Source organism: Gadus chalcogrammus, chromosome 4, assembly GCF_026213295.1.
Source record: "Gadus chalcogrammus isolate NIFS_2021 chromosome 4, NIFS_Gcha_1.0, whole genome shotgun sequence".
Taxonomy (NCBI): domain Eukaryota; kingdom Metazoa; phylum Chordata; class Actinopteri; order Gadiformes; family Gadidae; genus Gadus; species Gadus chalcogrammus.
In genome coordinates, this window is record NC_079415.1 from 10,762,913 (window position 1) to 10,783,662 (window position 20,750).

Sequence of the window (20,750 nt, forward strand, 5' to 3'; positions counted from 1 at the left end):
TAGAAGTTAAAAATCCTACAAATCTTTTAATATTCTATGTATTTTAAATGTTCTGTCTTGAAATAATCATTGAAGAATAATTCGATTAATGAGTTAATCAAGATTAATTAATAATTGTTAGTTGCTGCATTGCCATAGTGGTCTGTTTTTTAGTGCTTCAATTTGATTTGGGATAGATGATGTGACATCATGCATCCCTGATTGAAGGCCTATCGTTAAGGTGACATTCCACGTTTTCTATTGGCTGACAGCCCCTGACAGTGAAGACCTATATGCATATGTACGTCATTGCTGCCCCCCCTCTCCCCATTCTTTATTCACTTATTTATGGCGTCACTTTTGGATATTTTGTTAAAAAACTCTAATTTATTAAAAGTGCTTGTCACATTATAAATACCGCTAGGGGAACTGCTTTTTCCAAAGCCCACTAAGTGCTAGTGCAAGCTAGCTGCCTCGATCATCCCACTTGGCAGAGAGGATTGTTTTGTAATCGCAGCGTTATCCCGGTCTACTGGAACGCAATTTCCGGTCTCTTACTTCCTATGAGCTATGTACGGCAGTTTATAGTCCCCAGAACGAGACCAATACAATGAGAATAATGTGAACCACAACGAAAAGGAGAATACATTTCGTTTTGAAGAATAATTTGTAAAAGTACCGTCGGAAACATGTAAAGGAAACGGATATTCCTGGATCGGAAGTTCCTACCTCTCCCTCTCCTCGCCGCTAAATTCATCTAGCTGAAGTCCCGCCCTCTCTCCCGCCAATAACGCTCATCTGGAGCATCCCGCTCCATGCGTTCCGTCGTGAGAGGAGAACGCCTGGGACGAGGTTATCCTGTACTGACCATCCCTCCTGACTGTCGTGTTTTGAAGCATTGAAAGTAGCGATAGCGGTCACCACGCGTAGTTAGCTAGCTACAGCTGACCACAACTGGCATCGTCTCCATTTAGTGGAGTGACCCAGCTGACCAAATGAACGAGCTGATGAAGAGTTTGCCCTCTCCAACTCTCCCGGGGCTCCAGCTGCCCGGGCTGGACGCGTACCGCGGATGGCTCTTCAAATGGACCAACTACTTGAAGGGGTACCAGCGGCGATGGTTCGTCTTGAGCAACGGCCTCCTCTCGTACTACAGGTAGGACTTCACCGCGATATGGCAGCTCATCGAGTACTAGCCCAACAGAAATAATGTGTTGGATAGATTTGTGTTAATAGGTGTTTTCCATACTGTTGTTGGAGTTGATTTTTGGCAGTGTATGTGCGGACTTAAATGCTTTCCCATACTATAATGACAGTATGTGCTACATATCCATATACACGTTATACATCATCATCTCACCCCACTAAACACCAAAGGACCCATTTATGATGAGGATGGGTGTGACGGACAATACGCTGTATCATAGCGTAGGAAGCGTGTCCTGCTGACCTCACTGGGAGCCCTGTTGTGTACATGGGTACGGTTCGGCGCACTGCACTTTAAAGGGCAGCCATACAGCTACTGTCTCCATTCAATCACCGCCAGTCTTGCAACACACATGAGTGTTTTGCAAGCCGTTCACCCCCCCCCGTTCACGCCGTTCACCCCCTTGCTCGTTTGCGCTTCTTGATTATTGTGTGTTTCCTCCTGCAGGACCCAGGCCGAGATGGCACACACCTGTCGCGGCACCATCCCGTTGGTGACGGCCCACATCGAGGTGGGCGACACCTGCCACCTGGTGTTAACGAGCGGTGGGCGGAGCTACCACCTGAAGTCCACCTCGGACGCCGAGTGCCAGCGGTGGGTTTCTGCCCTGCAACAGGCGAAAGCAAATGCCACTCAACTGATGCAGCACTCAGGTTAGTGGAGTGTCTCACTTTATTTAATTATTCATCTCAACCGGACCCAACCAGTTGACCTTCTGTCAACTAACCCTAAGCACCCTTCTCCCTGCAACGACGAGGGTGTCGGCTGCATTGTGAACATGTATATCTGATGCCGAAGGAGGCCCCTGACCTTTACAAACATGCATTATATATACTGGTATTTATCTCGACCGGACCACCAGCCTTTTGGATGGGGCCTGTGAGTTTATAATAGGCTTCACGGGTATAATGAAACAAAGATATCGTATGGCGAAACAAAAACATATGTGTATTAGACTTTATTTTGTTAGAAAGTGTGTAATACTTCAACATTAATGCTTTGGTTGACGTGGATATGGATAGAATTTAGTATTCAGTAATGGAGCATGACAAGGCCTATAATGTAAAGGAAATCGATAAACAATATATATTTGCTTCAGATAACTCAAGCACTGTTCTACATCCACCTGCTTCATCATAAAGCATCATACATCATAATGTATCCACCTTCTACATCATAGAGCATTCATCTTCTACATCATAAAGCATCCATCTGCTACGTCATAAAGCATCCACCCTCTACATCATAAAGCATCCACCCTCTACATCATAAAGCATCCACCTCTACATCATAGAGCATTAACCTGCATGAAACATCCACCTTCTACATCATAAAGCATCCATTTGCTACGTCATAAAGCATCCATCCTCTACATCATAAAGCATCTATCTGCTACGTCATAAAGCATCCACCTTCTACGTCATAAAGCATCCACCTTCTACGTCATGAAGTCTTTGATGATGCAGTTGGAGGAGGGACAAGAAGGGGGAGGATTCTAATTTCATACTTGATTTCCCCCATTCATGCAGAGATTAAACTCATACATTTATTGATTAGTTTCCGTCCCACTCTTGTTTACGATCCAATGTCTCATCACGGGCAGACGCTAGTTTGTTTTGTCTTCGCCAAGGTCGTACAGAAATAATTCCCAGTACAATGCATGGAAACCGTTTTACTGCAAGGTGACTCTGGATTTATCCCTTGAGTGGCCGCTAGAGGGCAGTGTTGTGCAGCACAAACCCGTTTAAAGCGGTACTTGGGCAGGTGTGCTTTTATTTTACTGAAGAAGAAAAGCATTTCTGAAGCAAATCGAATGATCAAATCTTCCTCTATGAATCTCCTTTACCATATATTTTTAAAATTATCAACATTATCGTCATGGTGGCGTTCTGCCTGAGTGACATTCTGGTAGAGGACAGAGTGATCAGTTCTGTCTGTAAGGATCTCCTACCAAAGCTTAAAGAAAACGTCCCTGCCGAGGGGAGGCAATTAGCTGGTCTCTTGTCTCCGTCTCGCCATCTCTGGCTCTCGTATACCACAACTCACACACACACACACCGCCTCCCCCTCACCCGCACGCAAGCACTGTCTACGTTCTCCTCCCTCCCCGGGTGTTTCAGTATGACGCCAGGCAGAGCTGAATGAAATGACCTTCCTCCAGCCTGCTCCTCCCATTCTGCCATGCAGGAGAGTAGAGTAGAGAAACAAGCAGGACCCTGAAGAAGGATTCTATTGTTCAAAACAACCAGCGAGGCCAGCCTCAGTGTACTGTGGTGGACGATAGGGTGAGATGAGTGCATTCTGCCTTTTGAGTGTCAGAATGTAAGTCCTTTTTGATCTTTTCTATAAGTAGATGGCGTCATGTGGTCACAGTGTTTGCTGTTGTTCAGATTCGACTTTGTTTTGTAGTTGAAATGGAAGCACTTTTGAATAGGCTGATTGCCGGCAGGGAATTGTTTGTTAATGTGTTTGGTATACGATTTTTGTTCTGGATATCGGGATGATGTAAAAGGTGTGATGAATAATTAAAGACATGAGATCATACTAAGTCCTATTGTCTCATCCTGACTCTACTTCTTCATGTCTGAGGACACTACTTTCATCTGTCCCCCGTTGTGTTTAAAGGAACCTCTGCGAACAGCAGATCACCAAAAACAAGGTGTGCCTTTTTATACAATTCCAGGCTATTACAACACGATGCATATTCAATTTTCACAGATTCTGCAGTTCATTACTATAGCTGTCGACATGCTTGGTGTTTTTCTTTACAGCTAACCCAGTTCTAAGAAAAGATTGGAAAAGAAATTCAATATGGCTATGGATATCTTTATGATAACCTACCCACATGGTGTGTGTGTGTGTGTGTGTGTGTGTGTGTGTGTGTGTGTGTGTGTGTGTGTGTGTGTGTGTGTGTGTGTGTGTGTGTGTGTGTGTGTGTGTGTGTGTGTGTGTGTGTGTGTGTGTGTGTGTGCAACTATTTGTTTGTATGTGATACATTGCTTTTTCGGAATTAGAATACAATGGATTACTTATGGATTTATAAATGTGCGCTAGTTTATTCAAGGTGTCGCTCCTTTTGATCACATTTCAACATTGTCAACACTAACATGCATCAACCCCATAGACGCACGCAAACCAAAGATGTTAAAGGTTCAAAATCACTTTCTAATGCCTACGATGTCCCGCATTCAGGCTAGTGTCTGTCTGTACACATTCTCCCCATATTTATTAATTGGGCTTTCTAAACTGTCCTGATTGTTATTTGGACACGGCTCACTACAACACAGACGACCATCATTATAAACGGTCCATGAGTCATAAGCAACATTTCCCCCCTCTCTGCTGCATATGGGTCATGAAACCGATCCACGTGCCTGCAGCCTTCACACCCCTTCCTTTTAATCTTCTCCTCCAGAGAGTTTACTAATCCAGAGCGGCCTGATGTTTATGTCTCTGTTTTACGTGGGGATTTCTGTCCGCCCGTCTGTCTCTCTTGGTTCTGTTTCTTGTTGTGGTGTGGCAACAGTGGCCAAGAATCGGTTAAAAACGTTTGGTTTATTTAAACTTTAGTAATTAGTAACACGCAAACCCACAGCTAAAACTAAAATCCTGATATTGTGAGTGATACACAGGGCTGCACACAGTTCCCCAAATCTCTGGAGTCTTTAAGCGAGTATAAAGTACTCGGTTCTCTTTGTTCCTGTTTTTCTTCGGCAGTGCAATGCATCCTGGGAGTCCCATGCTGGACCATCTCCTCTGCTTTGTTGAGGCATGATTAGTGGCCCGCTAGCGTCTTTGATGGGACGTGTGTGTGTGTGTGTGTGTGTGTGTGTGTGTGTGTTTATATAGGAGCTAATGGTTCATCCCTACCAGCATGGAGAGGAGAAGTGTAGTGCGTCATCATCAATTCTTTCTTCCTCCTCTCCTCCCATCGTTGCTAAAAATAGCCCAGCCTCCTGATTGCACAGGCCGACGTTTCCAAGGCAACGGTGTTCATTCACATATTTGTGCGAGAGCTGGCTCGGGGAGGGAGTGAGTGAGAGGCTAGGGTGTGATGTGTTGTCTACAGCGGGGGCTGCACCTTCAACACGGACACTCTGAGGACACTAAGGAGCCGAGGACGCTGGTCCTGTTGCAAGTGTCCTTGATGAGGCTGTTTTTAGGATTGTAGTCATTTCAGATCAATATGATCCTCGAGCTTTGAAGTTCTGGTTCTCAGGCACAAACTGGTCTTACTGTTGTTGTTTTTTGGGTGAGGCAGATTTGATTATTATTTGGTACTTTGTTGTTTTTATTGTTATTAAAAAACAAAGTGGAAATTAACCTCATTAAAAAAACTAGATTAGTTACACCTTTACTTGGTTTGAATCCCATCCTCCTTCCTTACCTCCTTACCCATAGGGGGTATTATGAGTCCATCTTTTCGTCTTATCCTAGATTTCTAAAACTTTGTGCATTAAGTTTTTAGATTTTCATCAGGATCGTCCATAGCACTACTATGTAAACCACCACCTCACTTTTTAGTTAAGGGTTTGGTTTCACTTTTTTAAATTCTCTCTCTCTCTCTCTCTGTCTCTGTCTCTGTCTCTGTCTCTGTCTCTGTCTCTGTCTCTGTCTCTGTCTCTGTCTCTGTCTCTCCCTCCCTCCCTCTCCCCCTCCCTCCCTCAGACGACTCAGGAGATGAGGCCCCACTAGCGCAGGACGGCCGCGCGCTGACGGCCGGCGTGCTGAAGACTCTGGCGAGCAAGCTGGACGACCTGAACACCTGCAACGAGCTGATAGGGAAGCACGGCGCCGCCCTCCAGCGCTCGCTCAGCGAACTGGAGGACCCGCGGGGGGCCACCGACGGCACGGACCGGCTGAAGGCCGTCAACGAACGGGCCACCCTCTTCCGCATCACATCGAACGCTGCCATTAATGTGAGTGCCTTCTAATGTTAGGATCAACGTGAGTCACGTCTGAGGCTAGGATCAACGTGAGTGCCTTCTAATGTTAGGATCAACGTGAGTCACGTCTGAGGCTAGGATCAACGTGAGTCTGATGTTAGGATCAATAAGAGCCATATCTAATGTTAGGATCAATAAGTCACGTCTAATGTTTGGATCAATAAGAGTCTTGTCTAATGTTAGGATCAATAAGTCACGTCTAATGTTTGGATCAATAAGAGTCTTGTCTAATGTTAGGATCAATAGGTCACGTCTAATGTTAGGATCATTAAGTCACGTCTAATGTTAGGATCAATAAGAGTCTTGTTTAATGTTAGGATCAATAGGTCACGTCTAATGTTAGGATCAATAGGTCACGTCTAATGTTAGGATCAATAGGTCACGTCTAATGTTAGGATCAATAGGTCACGTCTAATGTTAGGATCAACAGGTCACGTCTAATGTTAGGATCAATAGGTCACGTCTAATGTTAGGAACCAACATGAGTCACGTCTAATGTTAGGGTCAATAACGATCATGTCTAATGTTAGGGTCAATGAGTCACATGTGATGTTAGGATCAACATGAGTCGCGTCTAATGTCGAATGCTCGTAATATCAGTGTGAAGACGGTTGTCTAAATCTCTTGTGAAAGCGTTCCCGTCTGCTTAGACGTAGAAAACGCCTCTCTTTGCACCATGATCCCACAACCGCTTTTTGAGTCATGATTTGAAATGGAGATTTAAAACGCTGGAGTAAACGAGTGCCTGTGAGTCACATCCAATGTTATGATTAATGTGAGTCACTGCCAATGTGAGACACCCGCGGTTGTCTAAAACACAGACACAGACGGAGGACCGAGAGAGAAACCGACCGATAAGTGCTGGAACCATGTTATCAACATTTACTGATGCTATTTATGAGGGCAGGATAGGATGAGCCAGCCTCTCGCTCAGCGGAATGCTACTGAGGCCGTTGGGATTGGAACAGCCGGCGACTCCAACCCCCTTACCACTAGACCACCTCACCCGTCCTAGTGAATCCCGTAGCGCCCCCGCCCCCCCCCCCTCTCCGGACCTTCTGCGAGGAGGGCGTCTGATTGTGAGACCGTTCCTTGAGGATCCCCCCCCATCCCTGTGCCTCCCCAGGCCTGCAGAGACTTCCTGGACGTAGCGGAGACGCACAACCGCCGGTGGCAGAGAGCCCTGCAGCATGAGCGGGAGCAGCGCCACCACCTGGAGCAGACCATAGAGCAGTTGGCCAAGCAGCACAACAGCCTGGAGCGCGCCTGGAGAGAGAACCCCAACTCCCACACAGGTCCGGAACACTCCCTCGTCACCCGAACGGTTCTCACACCCAGCCTGCTGCGGGACGCGCGCGATCTTTCCCTCGCCGGGGGATGGCGCTCTGACTCAAATCGTCGTGGGCGTAGTGTGCGCTGAGATGGACTTGGGAGTCGTTTAATCACTCTTGTGAATGATTTTGGTTTTTTAATGAAACCTGATGTTGACACGTACGCGTGACTCACCACTAAACCCATTTCTTCATTTGTTGCAGTAAAAAATTGCAGTGTCTGTTTCTATTGAGATCACGGTGTATTAGCAGGTCATCAACTTACTTAACCAGCTTCATTTATGAGCGTTTAGATTACCTCCAAGCCAGTACCCTTGCTTGCATTGCTGTTCTCCTGTCGGCGATAACTCTTGTTAAAATGGTTGAGATCGTTTCACTGAAGCATGTTGTTCCCACAATACAAATAAGAATGAATATCGATGTCCCGACGGTTATTAGATCTGTCGACGTGCTCCTTCTCTGGGTAAGCCTGCGGGGGAAGACGGCAGGGAACACAAGTTGGCGTGTGAGTGTGTGATGTCGGCCATCTTGTTTCCTGTGTGTGTTTGTGGAGCAGCAGGTGTGGATAGGACTCCGGAGGGGGAAGCCAGTGATGAGAATGACGACGGCGAGTTCTTCGACGCCGTGGAGGAGTCCCCTGCATTCATAACCGTGACAGCCAGCAACCACACGCAGCACAGGTAAGACCTGCTGGCCAACAGGCTGTTGCTTAACCTATTGAGGCTGTGTCTTCTGCTGTAGGCTCTCTCTTCTCTTCTCCTGTAGGCTTTTTCTTTTCTCCTCTAGGCTCTGTCTTCTCCTGTAGGCTCTGTCTCTTCTCCTGTAGGCTCTGTCTCTTCTCCTGTAGGCTCTGTCTTCTTCTGTAGGCTCTGTCTTCTCCTCTAGGCTCTGTCTTCTCCTGTAGGCTCTGTCTTCTCCTGTAGGCTCTGTCTCTTCTCCTGTAGGCTCTCTTCTTCTCCTGTAGGCTCTGTCTCTTCTCCTGTAGGCTCTCTCTTCTTCTGTAGGCTCTTTCTCTCTCTTCTTCTGTAGGCTCTCTTCTTCTGTAGGCTCTCTCTCTCTCTCTCTTCTCCTGTAGGCTCTCCCTTCTCTTCTCCTGTAGGCTCTCTCTTCTCTTCTCCTGTAGGCTCTGTCTCTTCTCCTGTAGGCTCTCTCTTCTCTTCTCCTGTAGGCTCTGTCTCTTCTCCTGTAGGCTCTGTCTACTCCTGTATGCTCTCTCTCTGTCTTCTCTTTCAGGCTCTGTCTTCTCCTGTAGGCTCTCTCTCTCTTCTCCTGTAGGCTCTGTCTCTTCTCCTGTAGGCTCTGTCTACTCCTGTATGCTCTCTCTCTGTCTTCTCTTTCAGGCTCTGTCTTCTCCTGTAGGCTCTCTCTCTCTTCTGCTGTAGGCTCTCTCTCTTCTCCTGTAGGCTCGCTCTCTCTCGCTTCTGCTGTAGGCTCTCTCTCTCTTCTGCTGTAGGCTCTCTCTCTCTTCTGCTGTAGGCTCTCTCTCTCTTCTGCTGTAGGCTCTCTCTCTCTTCTGCTGTAGGCTCTCTCTCTCTTCTCCTGTAGGCTCTCTCTCTCTTCTCCTGTAGGCTCTCTCTCTTCTACTGTAGGCTCTCACTCTTCTCCTGTAGGCTCGCTCTCTCTCTCTTCTGCTGTAGGCTCTCTGTCTTCTCCTGTAGGCTCTCTCTATTTTCACTCAGTCACTTTTAGCAAAAAGTATAAAGAAGTATGCGTGGCACCAATGTGCGCTTATTTTGATCAAAATAATTTTGATGCAGGGCTGACCCAGATACAAGATGTTGTTGCAAAGGTAATCTTGGAGTCGTTCCCAACTCTGTCCTACCTGGAATACTGTAGCACGTGTGCTGATTCAGGTTGTTCCCTTGCAGGCGATCAGTCAGTAATCACAGTATGATGAGTGGAGGACGGCCCAATGACTGGACTCACAACGAGAATGTAAGCTCTCCAACAACTCTATGGTCAACGTGACATCATAATGTTGATTAGTATGTTTATGTTTAACATTTTCTACGAAAGTAGGTGTGGGGTTGCGGGGGAGAAAAACAGGAGGAATGTAATTTGATTGGCTTGTGCAAAAGTCACCAAACACGCTAGGCAGCTATGTGTTAGCCTGCTACAGGCTCCCTAGGTGAGAGAGGGGTAAATGTGTCGCGATGCAATTGGTTAAAATGTTAAGCCATCAGCACATCCATGTCCCAGCTGTAATATAATAGTTGTTGTGTAATATGATGCAAGGTGAGGGAACAAGGGGAAAAGTCCACCTCCAATGCAAGCTGCCAAGCTGCCAAGCTGCTTAGGTTGGAGCCAAAAAGACTGCTTTTATTAAACCTAAACCCTGGAGGGTACACCACATCTAGGACACACACACACACACACACACCACACACCACACACCACACACCACACACACACAAATGTACAGATAGTTCTTATGAACTAGGTTACTAAATGTGTTTGAGACTAGGGTACTAAATGTGTGTGCGTGTAAATAGTGTACGGAATGGTGTTTTGTTTGTGTCTAGTGTACTAAATGTTTGTGTGTGACTAGTGTACTAAAAGTGTGTGCGTGACTAGTGTACTAAATGTGTGTGCTAGTGTACTAAATGTGTGTGTGTGACTAGTGTACTAAATGTGTGTGTGTGACTAGTGTACTAAATGTGTGTGTGACTAGTGTACTGAATCACAGTGTGCGTGTTTGTGTGTGTTAGGACTGCTCAGGACCCAACCTCTTGCAGCAGCGGAGAGGTCGCAGACGCCGAATCCCAGACAAGCCCAACTACTCTCTGAACCTCTGGAGCATCATGAAGAACTGCATCGGCAAAGAGCTCTCCAAGATCCCCATGCCTGTAGGTCCTCACCCGGGACGACCCCTCAACTCTAATAATGACCCATGTTGTTCTAGGGATGGTTTTGTGTTCATGTGTGTGTGCAGCCTTACTGTTTGTGCGGTGGACTACTACATTCAACAATTATTTGTTGAACACCGTAACCACAGTCACTGCTTATGGCAGAGCGGACATGTAGCATCGCTTTAGGCTATCCTCCGTGGTTAAAAAAATAACAATTCAAGGGCCCTTTGGTAATTGCGATCTTTCACAGTTTGACCATTTATGCTTATTTTCATAGAGGCTGTCAGGCCGCAAGTCTGTCTTGATCTATACACAGAGAGTGAATTAAGTTTAGATAATTGTATACTTTTGTATAATATTTATAATATTATTTTCTGGACGTCGTCGTTAAGGCGGCAGGTGTGTGTTGTTGCTAAGGCTAAGCTGTAAAGCGCTGTGGGAATCCCTGTAAAGCGCTGGAGGTCGTGGCCGTGGTTCTCCCGTCCCCTGACGTAGTTCCTCCCCTCGGCCTGCAGGTGAACTTCAACGAGCCGCTGTCCATGCTGCAGCGGCTGACGGAGGACCTGGAGTACAGCGAGCTGCTGGACCGCGCCGCGCGCTGCGACTGCAGCCTGGAGCAGATGTGCCTGGTGGCGGCCTTCTCGGTGTCGTCCTACTCCACCACCGTGCACCGCACCGCCAAGCCCTTCAACCCCCTGCTGGGGGAGACCTACGAGCTGGACCGCCTGGAGGAGTACGGCTACCGCTCCATCTCGGAGCAGGTGCGTGGGGTGACGTATTACACCACCAGCTGTGAGGGTGCTTGGCCATCACGGCCTTTTCTGACATCACAAGTGGGCGTGTCCACCTAGATGTGTGACGGGTAGATGAGCAACGTATGCTTCAGTCCACTGGGCAGGCTGGTCGATCTATGCAGCACACATCTAGACGGACACGCCCACTTGTGGGGTCAGAAGAGGCTGAGACATTTTAGATCAAATGTAGAATGGCTGAGCTGATGAAGTGTGAAAGGGTTGAATAAAGTTAGTGTAGTGTGTGTGTGTGTGTGTGTGTGTGTGTGTGTGTGTGTGTGTGTGTGTGTGTGTGTGTGTGTGTGTGTGTGTGTGTGTGTGTGTGTGTGTGTGTGTGTGTGTGTGTGTGTGTGTGGTACCTGCTTTAATGTTCCTTTGGTATTAAAGTACTCCTAGTATGAAGTCTGCTCGTATCAACCAAACCTCTTGATTGGTTAATTGATTCAATTAATTGGTTTCCGTTGTCGTCCCCTCAGGTCAGCCATCACCCCCCCGCCGCGGCTCATCATGTGACCTCCCAGAGAGGCTGGACCCTCTGGCAGGACATCACAATAGACAGCAAGTTCCGTGGGAAGTACATCTCAGTCATGCCATTGGGTAAGAGTCCCTGTCAATCATATCTCGATGCTAAAAACATGATATTATATAATACAACAGACAAAGTGAGCGGTAAAGGTTTGATGTCAAGCCACAAACTGCGGATCATTCATTTCTATTACCATTCCTGGAGGCTGATTCTGTTCCTTTCTCCTGTCTGTAGGCTGACTATGTTCCTATTTCCTGTCTTTATGCTAAGTCAGTTCCTATTTCCTGTCTGTATGCTGACTATGTTCCTATTTCCGGTCTGTAGGCTGACTTGGGTTCCTATTTCCGGTCTGTAGGCTGACTATGTTCCTATTTCCTGTCTTTATGCTAAGTCAGTTCCTATTTCCTGTCTGTATGCTGACTATGTTCCTATTTCCGGTCTGTAGGCTGACTCGGGTTCCTATTTCCGGTCTGTAGGCTGACTCGGTTCCTATTTCCTGTCTGTAGGCTGCATCCACCTGGAGTTCCAGGCCAGTGGACATCACTACGTGTGGAGCAAGGTCACCTCCACCGTACACAACATCATAGTGGGGAAGTTATGGATTGATCAGGTGGGTCCTCTAACCATAAATAAAATGAGATCACAAATAAGAAACTATTTTATGAACTATATATTTAATGACCTAGTCACGCATGCCTGTAGGGTTTTCTCTGGTTTTATCTGTAATGCCTTGAATTCCCTTTTTTCAATATATTTGAATGATATCCCCATCCCCAAATCCTTGCTGATCCACAGATCACCCAGATTCTAGTTTTCTCCTAAAAGCAGAGACCACTTCAGTTCACTGTTCTGTCTCGTCTTCTGACTCCCCATCACTTTTTCTGCTGTATAACCTACACTCCATGTTGAGAAATTATATTATATAACGCACGCTTCAGCAGTCTCTATTAGGGCTGGGCGATATGACGATATCATACCGTGGACGATATGAAAGTGTCTACCGGGAGAGATTTGGCCATATCGTTTATACCGAGAGAGAATTTTTATTTTTTAAATTAAATATAAAATATTAAAAAAAAAGAAAAAAAAAAGATTTATATTGCACTGCACTGACTGAAGCAAGGCAGGTGTGAGACTCACCTGTTAACTTAAAAAAAAATCTCATTTGTATTGAAGAAACAGTTCTATTTTTACCACCAGCTATTTGCACAGCACATAACTTTATTTTATAAGTGTATAATTAGTATTTAAAATATTTGTGTGATGCTGTGATTTTTATTTTATATTACACTGCACTGACTGACAGCCAGGCAGGTGGGAAGCACACCTTAAAAAAAAAATGTTATTTGTATTGAAAAAACAGTTCAATGTTTACAAGATGTTTGCACTATATGACACTGCAGTTAATGACTGATTGTTCGCTACTTACTCCTTTGTAAGCATGGAAATTCAAGTTCAAAATAAAAGAAAAAACTGATCAAATGTGAAGTATGGTTATTTTTAGCCATTTATTATTTTAATTTACTTCAAAAATACCATATCGTGATATATTTCCATATCGTGATATAAAATTACTCATATCGTGATATAAGATTTTGTCCATATCGCCCAGCCCTAGTCTCTATAGATCTATTTGTTATTATTATTCTGTTTGCTGTCTCACATCTCATTTAATGATCTGAATGTGATAGTGGGGTCAAATCTATGCAACAGCTGTTCACTAACATCAGCTTTCTGTCCCTCTCCTGACGGGGTCCTTCTAGTCTGGAGACATAGAGATCGTGAACAACACCACCAAGGATTTGTGTAGACTGAAGTTCTCTCCCTACAGCTACTTCTCCAGAGACGCACCCCGCAAGGTAGGCACTCCTTGTTCCTTCTTTGACAGGGGAGAACTAAACGTTACCTCCAATCACTTTGCTTGGGGTGAAATGACATTACTCAGAAGTCAACAAGTAGACTTCTTTGCCGTTATTGTTCATCGTAATCAAACCATTTACTTAAAGGTTAACTGCACACTAAAATAATACATTAAACCTCAGAGACACACGCTCTGCCTCTGGCGACAGAGGTGATTGAGTGTGGATGTGTGTGTGTATGTTTGCGTGTCAGTATCCCATTGGATGAAAAGTCTCTGGCTGGCTTTGATTGGTCTTATTTTCATAAAATGTCATGATTGACAGCTTGTCATTCATGTTGATCGTTATCTGTCAGTGCAATCAATGTTTCTTGTCCTAACAGAGTTACCCTTCTAGTTCTTTATGAGCTGAAGTCTTTATATTCTTGTGCCTCCATTTTATTCCCATGGTTGGTTTCCAGACCTTATCATTCCCGCCATCCAACATGAAGCCCTGAGAAGCAGGGAGACATCCAGGCCTGTTGTTTCAAGCCACCTGGATATTTTCCAGCGTTTTTTGACATTACATAAAATGTGATGTACTTGCAGTTTTATTTATTAACACTCCCACATTATATTTTCATGAAACGTGGACCTTTTCACTGCAGCTTCCATTTTAATATCTCTTGACGCTTTGGTTCAATGATGCAAACAAGATTTGTGCAACAATGGCAGATTATCTAACATATAATCATACATTGTTAGTCCTGAAGATTATTCTGATACATGTTCTTCTCCTTCTCTTCTCCTCATGTTCTTCTCTTTTCTTCGTCTTCTAATCCTCCGTTCTTATCTATTTTCTCCTTATTTTATTCTGCTTCTAAATCTTATATTTTTTTCCTTATTTTTTCTTTTCCTTCTGCTTCTGCTCCTGCTTCTACTTACTTATGTTCTTCTTTATTTTCTTTTTCTACTTCTTATTTTTGTTCTTCTTCTTGTTCTTCTGCATATAATTCTCATTTTTGTTTTTCTTCTTCCTCATTTCCTCCTCCTCCTCCTCCTCCTCTGGCTGCAGGTGACCGGTGTGGTGCAGGACCGGGAGGGCGCCGCCCACTACATCCTGTCTGGGACCTGGGACGACAGGATGGAGTGCGCCAAGATCGTAGACAGCAGCCCCGGGTGCGGCGGCTCCGAGGGCAAGCAGAAGACCGTCTACCAGACCCTCCCAGCCAAGCTGCTCTGGAAGAAGTACCCTCTACCGTGAGTCCTCCTGGCTTCCAGCACTCAGGATGAGAACCAGAAGGGAGAACAACACTTACATGACGTACAATTAGCTTATTGAAAAGGACGCAATCTGAGGATCACAGAGATGCATTGAAGAGGTCCATTTGAATTAAGTGTATCTTCTTTATTTTGGACAGAAAATATGAACAGAGTGGGATGTGCAAGCAGTTACAGGTTTGAGGAAAGTCTCCCCACCCCCGAGAGATAGCCTTGGGATAAACACATTATTGTGGTGAACCTCTCAGGTTCATAGAGAATGTGATTAGCGGTTAGCCTTGTAGTTTGATTGTCATCTTCCATCACTTCAGCACATTCATCATTATTAATCATTCATTCATCATTATATTTATATTTGCTGTCCAGTCCAGTCAGGGATCCACGCTCTTCATCTCTTCCTGGTCCTGTTTCTCATCGCTTACATTCCTCATCTCTTCCTGGTCCTGTGCCTCATCTCTTCCTGTTCCTCGTCTCTTCCTGGTTCTTGTTTCTCATCTCCTCCTGGTCCTGTTCCTCATCTCTTCCTGGTTCTATTCTTCATCTCCTCCTGTTCCTGTTCCTCATCTCTTCCTGGTTCTGTTCCTTGTCTCTTCCTGGTCCTCATCTCTTCCTGGTCCTGTTCCTCAACTCTCCCGGTTCTGTTCCTCATCCCACCTGGTTCTTTTTTCCTGCTCTCTTCCTGTTCCTGTTCCCCACCTCTTCCTGGTCCTGTTCCTCACCTCTTCCTGGTCCTGTTCCTCACCACTTCCTGTTCCTGTTCCTCACCACTTCCTGTTCCTGTTCCTCACCTCTTCCTGTTCCTGTTCCTCACCTCTTCCTGTTCCTGTTCCTCACCTCTTCCTGTTCCTGTTCCTGTTCCTCACCTCTTCCTGTTCCTGTTCCTCACCTCTTCCTGTTCCTGTTCCTCACCTCTTCCTGGTCCTGTTCCTCACCTCTTCCTGGTCCTGTTCCTCACCTCTTCCTGATCCTGTTCCTCACCTCTTCCTGGTCCTGTTCCTCACCTCTACCTGGTCCTGTTCCTCGTCTCTTCCTGGTCCTGTTCCTCACCTCTTCCTGGTTCCTCCTCCCCTCCCATAGAGACAACTCTGAGAACATGCACTTCTTCTCCACGCTGGCGCTGACGCTGAACGAGCCCGAGGACGGGGTGGCGCCCACCGACAGCCGCCTGAGGCCGGACCAGCAGCTGATGGAGGCGGGCCTGTGGGACGAGGCCAACATCCAGAAGACCCGCCTGGAGGACAGGCAGAGGCTGGAGAGGAAGAAGAGGGAGGCCCAGGCCAACGAGGCTCTGGAGGAGGGTGAGTGGACGGACGGGTGAATAGCAGTGGCTTCATTTATTTATAGCCTCGTTGTCTATGACCTTTCTATAACTTTATTCAGGCAGCACCTTGCGTTCATGGAGAGCAGCTGAAAGTGCATTTGAGAGAATAACACACTTGATGATTAATGAATTAAAAGTATGAAGAGAAGAGAATGACAACTGAAACCCAACAGATTCTAGAGACAAAGACTTTACCTCACATGTTTATACATGTGCAGTGCAGGAGTATGATGCAGTGAGAAGCTATTGTGGCATTCAGGCTCCACACAGAATATGAAACCTGTATACTAAAACACTATAACACATAGATAGTATAGATCTATATTGTATAGATCTATATAGTCTATAGATCTAGATTGTATAGATCAATAGTATAGATCTACATAGTATAAAGCTATACTATTTATATATATATTGTTTAGATCCATGCTATAAATTTAAAGAGTATAGCTCTAGATAGTACATGCTAGATATTTATTTTTCCTTGCGGAAAATTGTTCTGCGCCGTACAGTACATTTGATACACTTATTTGACAGAAAGGGACGATACAGAAGACAGCTAGACAAGACAGGATATACAACAAAACAAATCCTTGACCCCCCACGCGTCCCCCACAACACAACACCAGGACAGACGACATAGACCCCTCTACACATCATAAATAAGATGGTAAAGTGCAGTTGTGCATACTTGAAACAGTCCAGAGAGAGGGAAAGTGCATGGTGCTATTTTAAAGTGTTGTCCTGCAGGTAAGTTCTTGTTCAGCAGTGCAATACTAGTCGGAATCATGACCTGCTCGCTCGATTTGTTTGGAAAGAGCGCAGCCTGAGCCTCCTAGCGGATGGCAACACCTCATATGCCTGGTGTAGGGGATGTGACATGTCTTCCCTGATGGCTTGACCTTTCTTGACCACCCTCCTTTCACAAGTCATGGCCATGCTGTTAAGTGTTTGCTTGGCAAACTTGCTGGCCAGGTTAACTATCTTATTTAATTTGTGTTTGTTAGTTACTGACAAGGAGAAATACCATGCAACAGAACGGAAAAGTAAAATGCTCTCAAAAAAGGAGTGATGGAAAGTAACATCATATCTCTATCCACTCTAAATTTTCTTAACTTGCACATTAAATACAGCCTAAGCAGCCCCTTTTTATAGATGGTGTAAGTACTGCAGGTCCATGTCAACTGTTTATCTATTATTTTCCCTAAGTATTTAAAATCACCTACAATCTCAATATTTTCTGGTGGGGGTGGAACCTAGTTCTATAATAAATTATTATTTCCTTTGTTTAAAAGAAGACAGCTGGAATTACACCAGTATGGAAACTGGTCCACCCAGGCCCTCCTCATCATCATTCTGTATTAACCCCACTATTGCTGTGTCATCATGCTGTATTGCTTTTGCACTCAATAGTGTAAAGGGTCAACAACACTGGCTCACCAGTATTGTTCTATAGGATAGATATTGCTGTATAGATCTATACTGTATATATAGTGTAGATCTGTATAGTATAGATCGAGAGATTATAACCTTTATAGTTTAGATATATATTGTAAGGATCTGTATATTATAGAGCGATACTATGTCGATCTACACAATTCGGTCGTATATCGTATAAATCTGTATAGTGGAGCTGCGACAACAGCGTCTTAACGTGTCGGCTTAGTCTGGAGCTGCGACTCGGTTTCGGTTGCAGCAAACCGTTCCATCAACACGTCGATGTATCTCACGTTCAAGCATCTGAACACACGACCGTGATGAGCCACCGTGTGGATCTGTGTTACTCCTCCTCAGGCCAAGACATCGAAGGCTACCACCCCCTGTGGTTCGAGAAGAGGACCAACGATGGTGGGGAGCGGACCTTCGTCTACCGGGGTGGTTACTGGGAGGCCAAGGAGAGGCAAGACTGGACCCAGTGTCCGGAGATCTTCTGAGGGCTTTTGGGACTTGGAACTCTGCTGCTTCTAGGTCTGGACTTGGGACTCTACTGCTTCTAGGCCTGGACTTTGACACTAGAGGGGAGGCCGTTAAAGGAGGCTGAGGAGATATTGTTAGGTGTGTGTGTGTGTGTGTGTGTGTGTGTGTGTGTGTGTGTGTGTGTGTGTGTGTGTGTGTGTGTGTGTGTGTGTGTGTGTGTGTGTGTGTGTGTGTGTGTGTGTGTGTGTGTGTGTGTGTGTGAGAGAGAGAGGAGTGTTAACCTAACTGTTTTCCTGCTTAAATTAGATCCATTTAATAACTTACCTAAATACTTGGAATATTAAATCCTAGTTTAGACTCACTGATAATAATATCCCCATCTACTTCATGCTGCTTAATATAGAACAGCGTACGTGTTTCCACTGAGATCGGTCTCGGATCATTTGAGCACGTTGTTTTTATGTTCATTGCTTGTAGACCAAGCTGTCGGTGTGAGTGTGTGTGTATGGGTAATACAAGAGGGAAGAATGAGTTATCCATGGTTTAAAGAAAAGTTATTATGCATTAAAAAGGCAATTCATTAATGGGGGCGTGTATTATCGCGGGACGGGAGTGGAGAGGGCAATCTGTTGTTTTAAAATTTCTGGAGCAACGTTCTCTTTCTGGAGTATGACCTTGGTGAGATGAAGAAGGACAAATCTTCCACGTTCATAGGCTTTCATGCTGCAGACTCACCGGTCCCACTCAATGGTGTCGGGAAAATATTCATATTTGTAAATACCAAAACTACATATTTAAGCATTTTCTTTATTTTACCGATGGGGAAAATTTAAATAAGTCAATAAAAAAAATAAGTGAACTGCTGTGCATAGATGGTAGACAGAGAAACATAGGTAAATGGTTCACCAGGCGTGTCTGACCTAGGTGTTTATGTACCAGACTGCTCAGGCTCATTCTTGACCTTGAAGAGGTGTCATCCACACTGGGGAAATGTCCTCAACACTTTTTGAAATGGCAGATTTTGTCCCCACCCCTTTTTAAAATAATTATTTGTTAAAAAAGATATCTGTAAAATAGCTTGCTCCAAGAAATGTGAAATAACAAATGAGGACACTTTGAGAAAGGTTTATTTGCACGATAAAACATACAATGCAATGTAAATTCAAAAGAAAATGTCTCAAAGGATGCACACGTAATGTGTGCTCTGTAGTAGTCTAGGCCCTTTTGATGCGCCCTTATGCAATTTTCTTTCTGCAAGTATCTACTGACCTCATACCGATGTCCCCATTACATTGCCTCAAATCACACATGTTGAGGACAGTTTTTAAATTTGTTATTTTCATCTGAGCCCTTACGTCTCCACCACTTTTCAACACAAAGTGACACTTAAATTAACCTAATCATTAATCATGTATGAAATAAGATCTGAATCATAACACGGCAATTAAAGAGTAATTGCAACGATTCACACCTCGGTTTCCCGTTGACACAATCCAGCGGGAGAATACCATGTAGTTATGATTTAATAAACCTAGGTCTTGTCACAACAAGCCTTCTCTTACCGACTAACCACACTCTCTTCTCCCCTGCAGACATCCCGTTGTGTTATCTAACTGTTCCCTATACTTTACAGCTCCATTGTTTACCTTTTAGGTGTTGTCAGCAATATTTAAACTACACGACGGGCAGTATAGAGATGCTGTCGTAGAGAGGATCAAATGTCAAGGAAAGAGGTTTGCTCAAGGTGCTTCATATAAGAAGATTAAAGTTTGAATGGTTTGAAAAAATCCTTCAACTGCTGTTTAACACAGCTCTGTCTAGGATATGGTAGTCCTTAGCAAAAATGCTTTGCAACCAATCTACGTTTTAAATGCAGCCAGGTATCGAACCATTGTGTCTTTTATGTGGTATGATGTGTCCTCTTGCATTGAGACAAATGACTTGGAGAAAACTATATCAGCTGTATTTGCAGGTGGAATAAGCACATGTAACAGGTCAGGTTCTAAAACAGCACTTTTTATTCTTGTTTCATCTTGTGTGCCAAATGTGAAAAACACAAAAGGTACCACATGTACAATGGCTGGAAGATGTTGTTTCATGTATATTTCAGGCACTTCTGTACAATTATAGGTCTATGTGTGTAAATATATCCTCAATTAAACAATGACTAAATATCAGGTGATACATTTTTGGCAAATGACTCGGTACTCAATACAAATGTATTATTTTGATGTATCACAAAGAATAGAAAGAGCAGGCATATGGGCTGTTAATTGTGCATAGCGTCATGGTTGTCTGCAGCCAATCAAAGGCAACAAGCAGCATGTGACAACATACAGGATAGCTGCATGGTTTTAGAGTGCTGAAGCACGCTTAGTTGTTTACGACCTCGGCCTCTAATTAGGGAAATAGTTTATATTTATTCAATGAACATGATGTGAATTCACCTTTTGTGCCCTATGACCTCGAACATTTCTGTTTTTGAGCTCAAATAAAAACACAACTGTAACTTAAGTTATCTACTATAATTCTAAGATTGTGAGTTTGAGGATGTATGGGTGAGGAGCAGTGTTGTGTACAAAGAAAAGTCACATTGTTCACATACAGCATATGCCTTTTTGGATTAGCAAAATAATTCATTTCAGTGATTTATTTGAAAACGATGCATTAAAAGATAATTAAGACTTAAGATCGTATATGATTATTATTATTATATAATAGAGCCTAGCCACAGTAGGGCAGTGTGCACTGCAGTGTTAAATGAG

The 20,750-nt window shown here is 44.5% G+C and overlaps 1 protein-coding gene across 2 annotated transcripts; it reads left to right on the forward strand.

The window, feature by feature from the left end:
* The first annotated feature begins 347 nt into the window (after positions 1-347).
* On the forward strand, positions 348-20,728 carry osbp2a (oxysterol binding protein 2a). 2 transcript variants are annotated; one of them, XM_056588304.1, is made up of 14 exons: positions 348-1,135; positions 1,634-1,839; positions 5,855-6,105; positions 7,259-7,427; positions 8,023-8,143; positions 9,332-9,398; positions 10,172-10,309; positions 10,828-11,073; positions 11,580-11,700; positions 12,136-12,239; positions 13,393-13,488; positions 14,542-14,726; positions 15,825-16,045; positions 17,863-20,728. In XM_056588304.1, exons 1-14 carry the CDS (start codon positions 975-977, stop codon positions 18,000-18,002), a joined length of 2,226 nt encoding a protein of 741 aa, XP_056444279.1. In that variant the 5' UTR covers positions 348-974; the 3' UTR covers positions 18,003-20,728. The 2 variants fall into 2 exon arrangements, with proteins under 2 accessions (XP_056444279.1, XP_056444278.1); XM_056588303.1 differs by having other exon boundaries at positions 349-1,135; positions 8,020-8,143; positions 17,863-20,727.
* Positions 20,729-20,750: the final 22 nt, after the last annotated feature.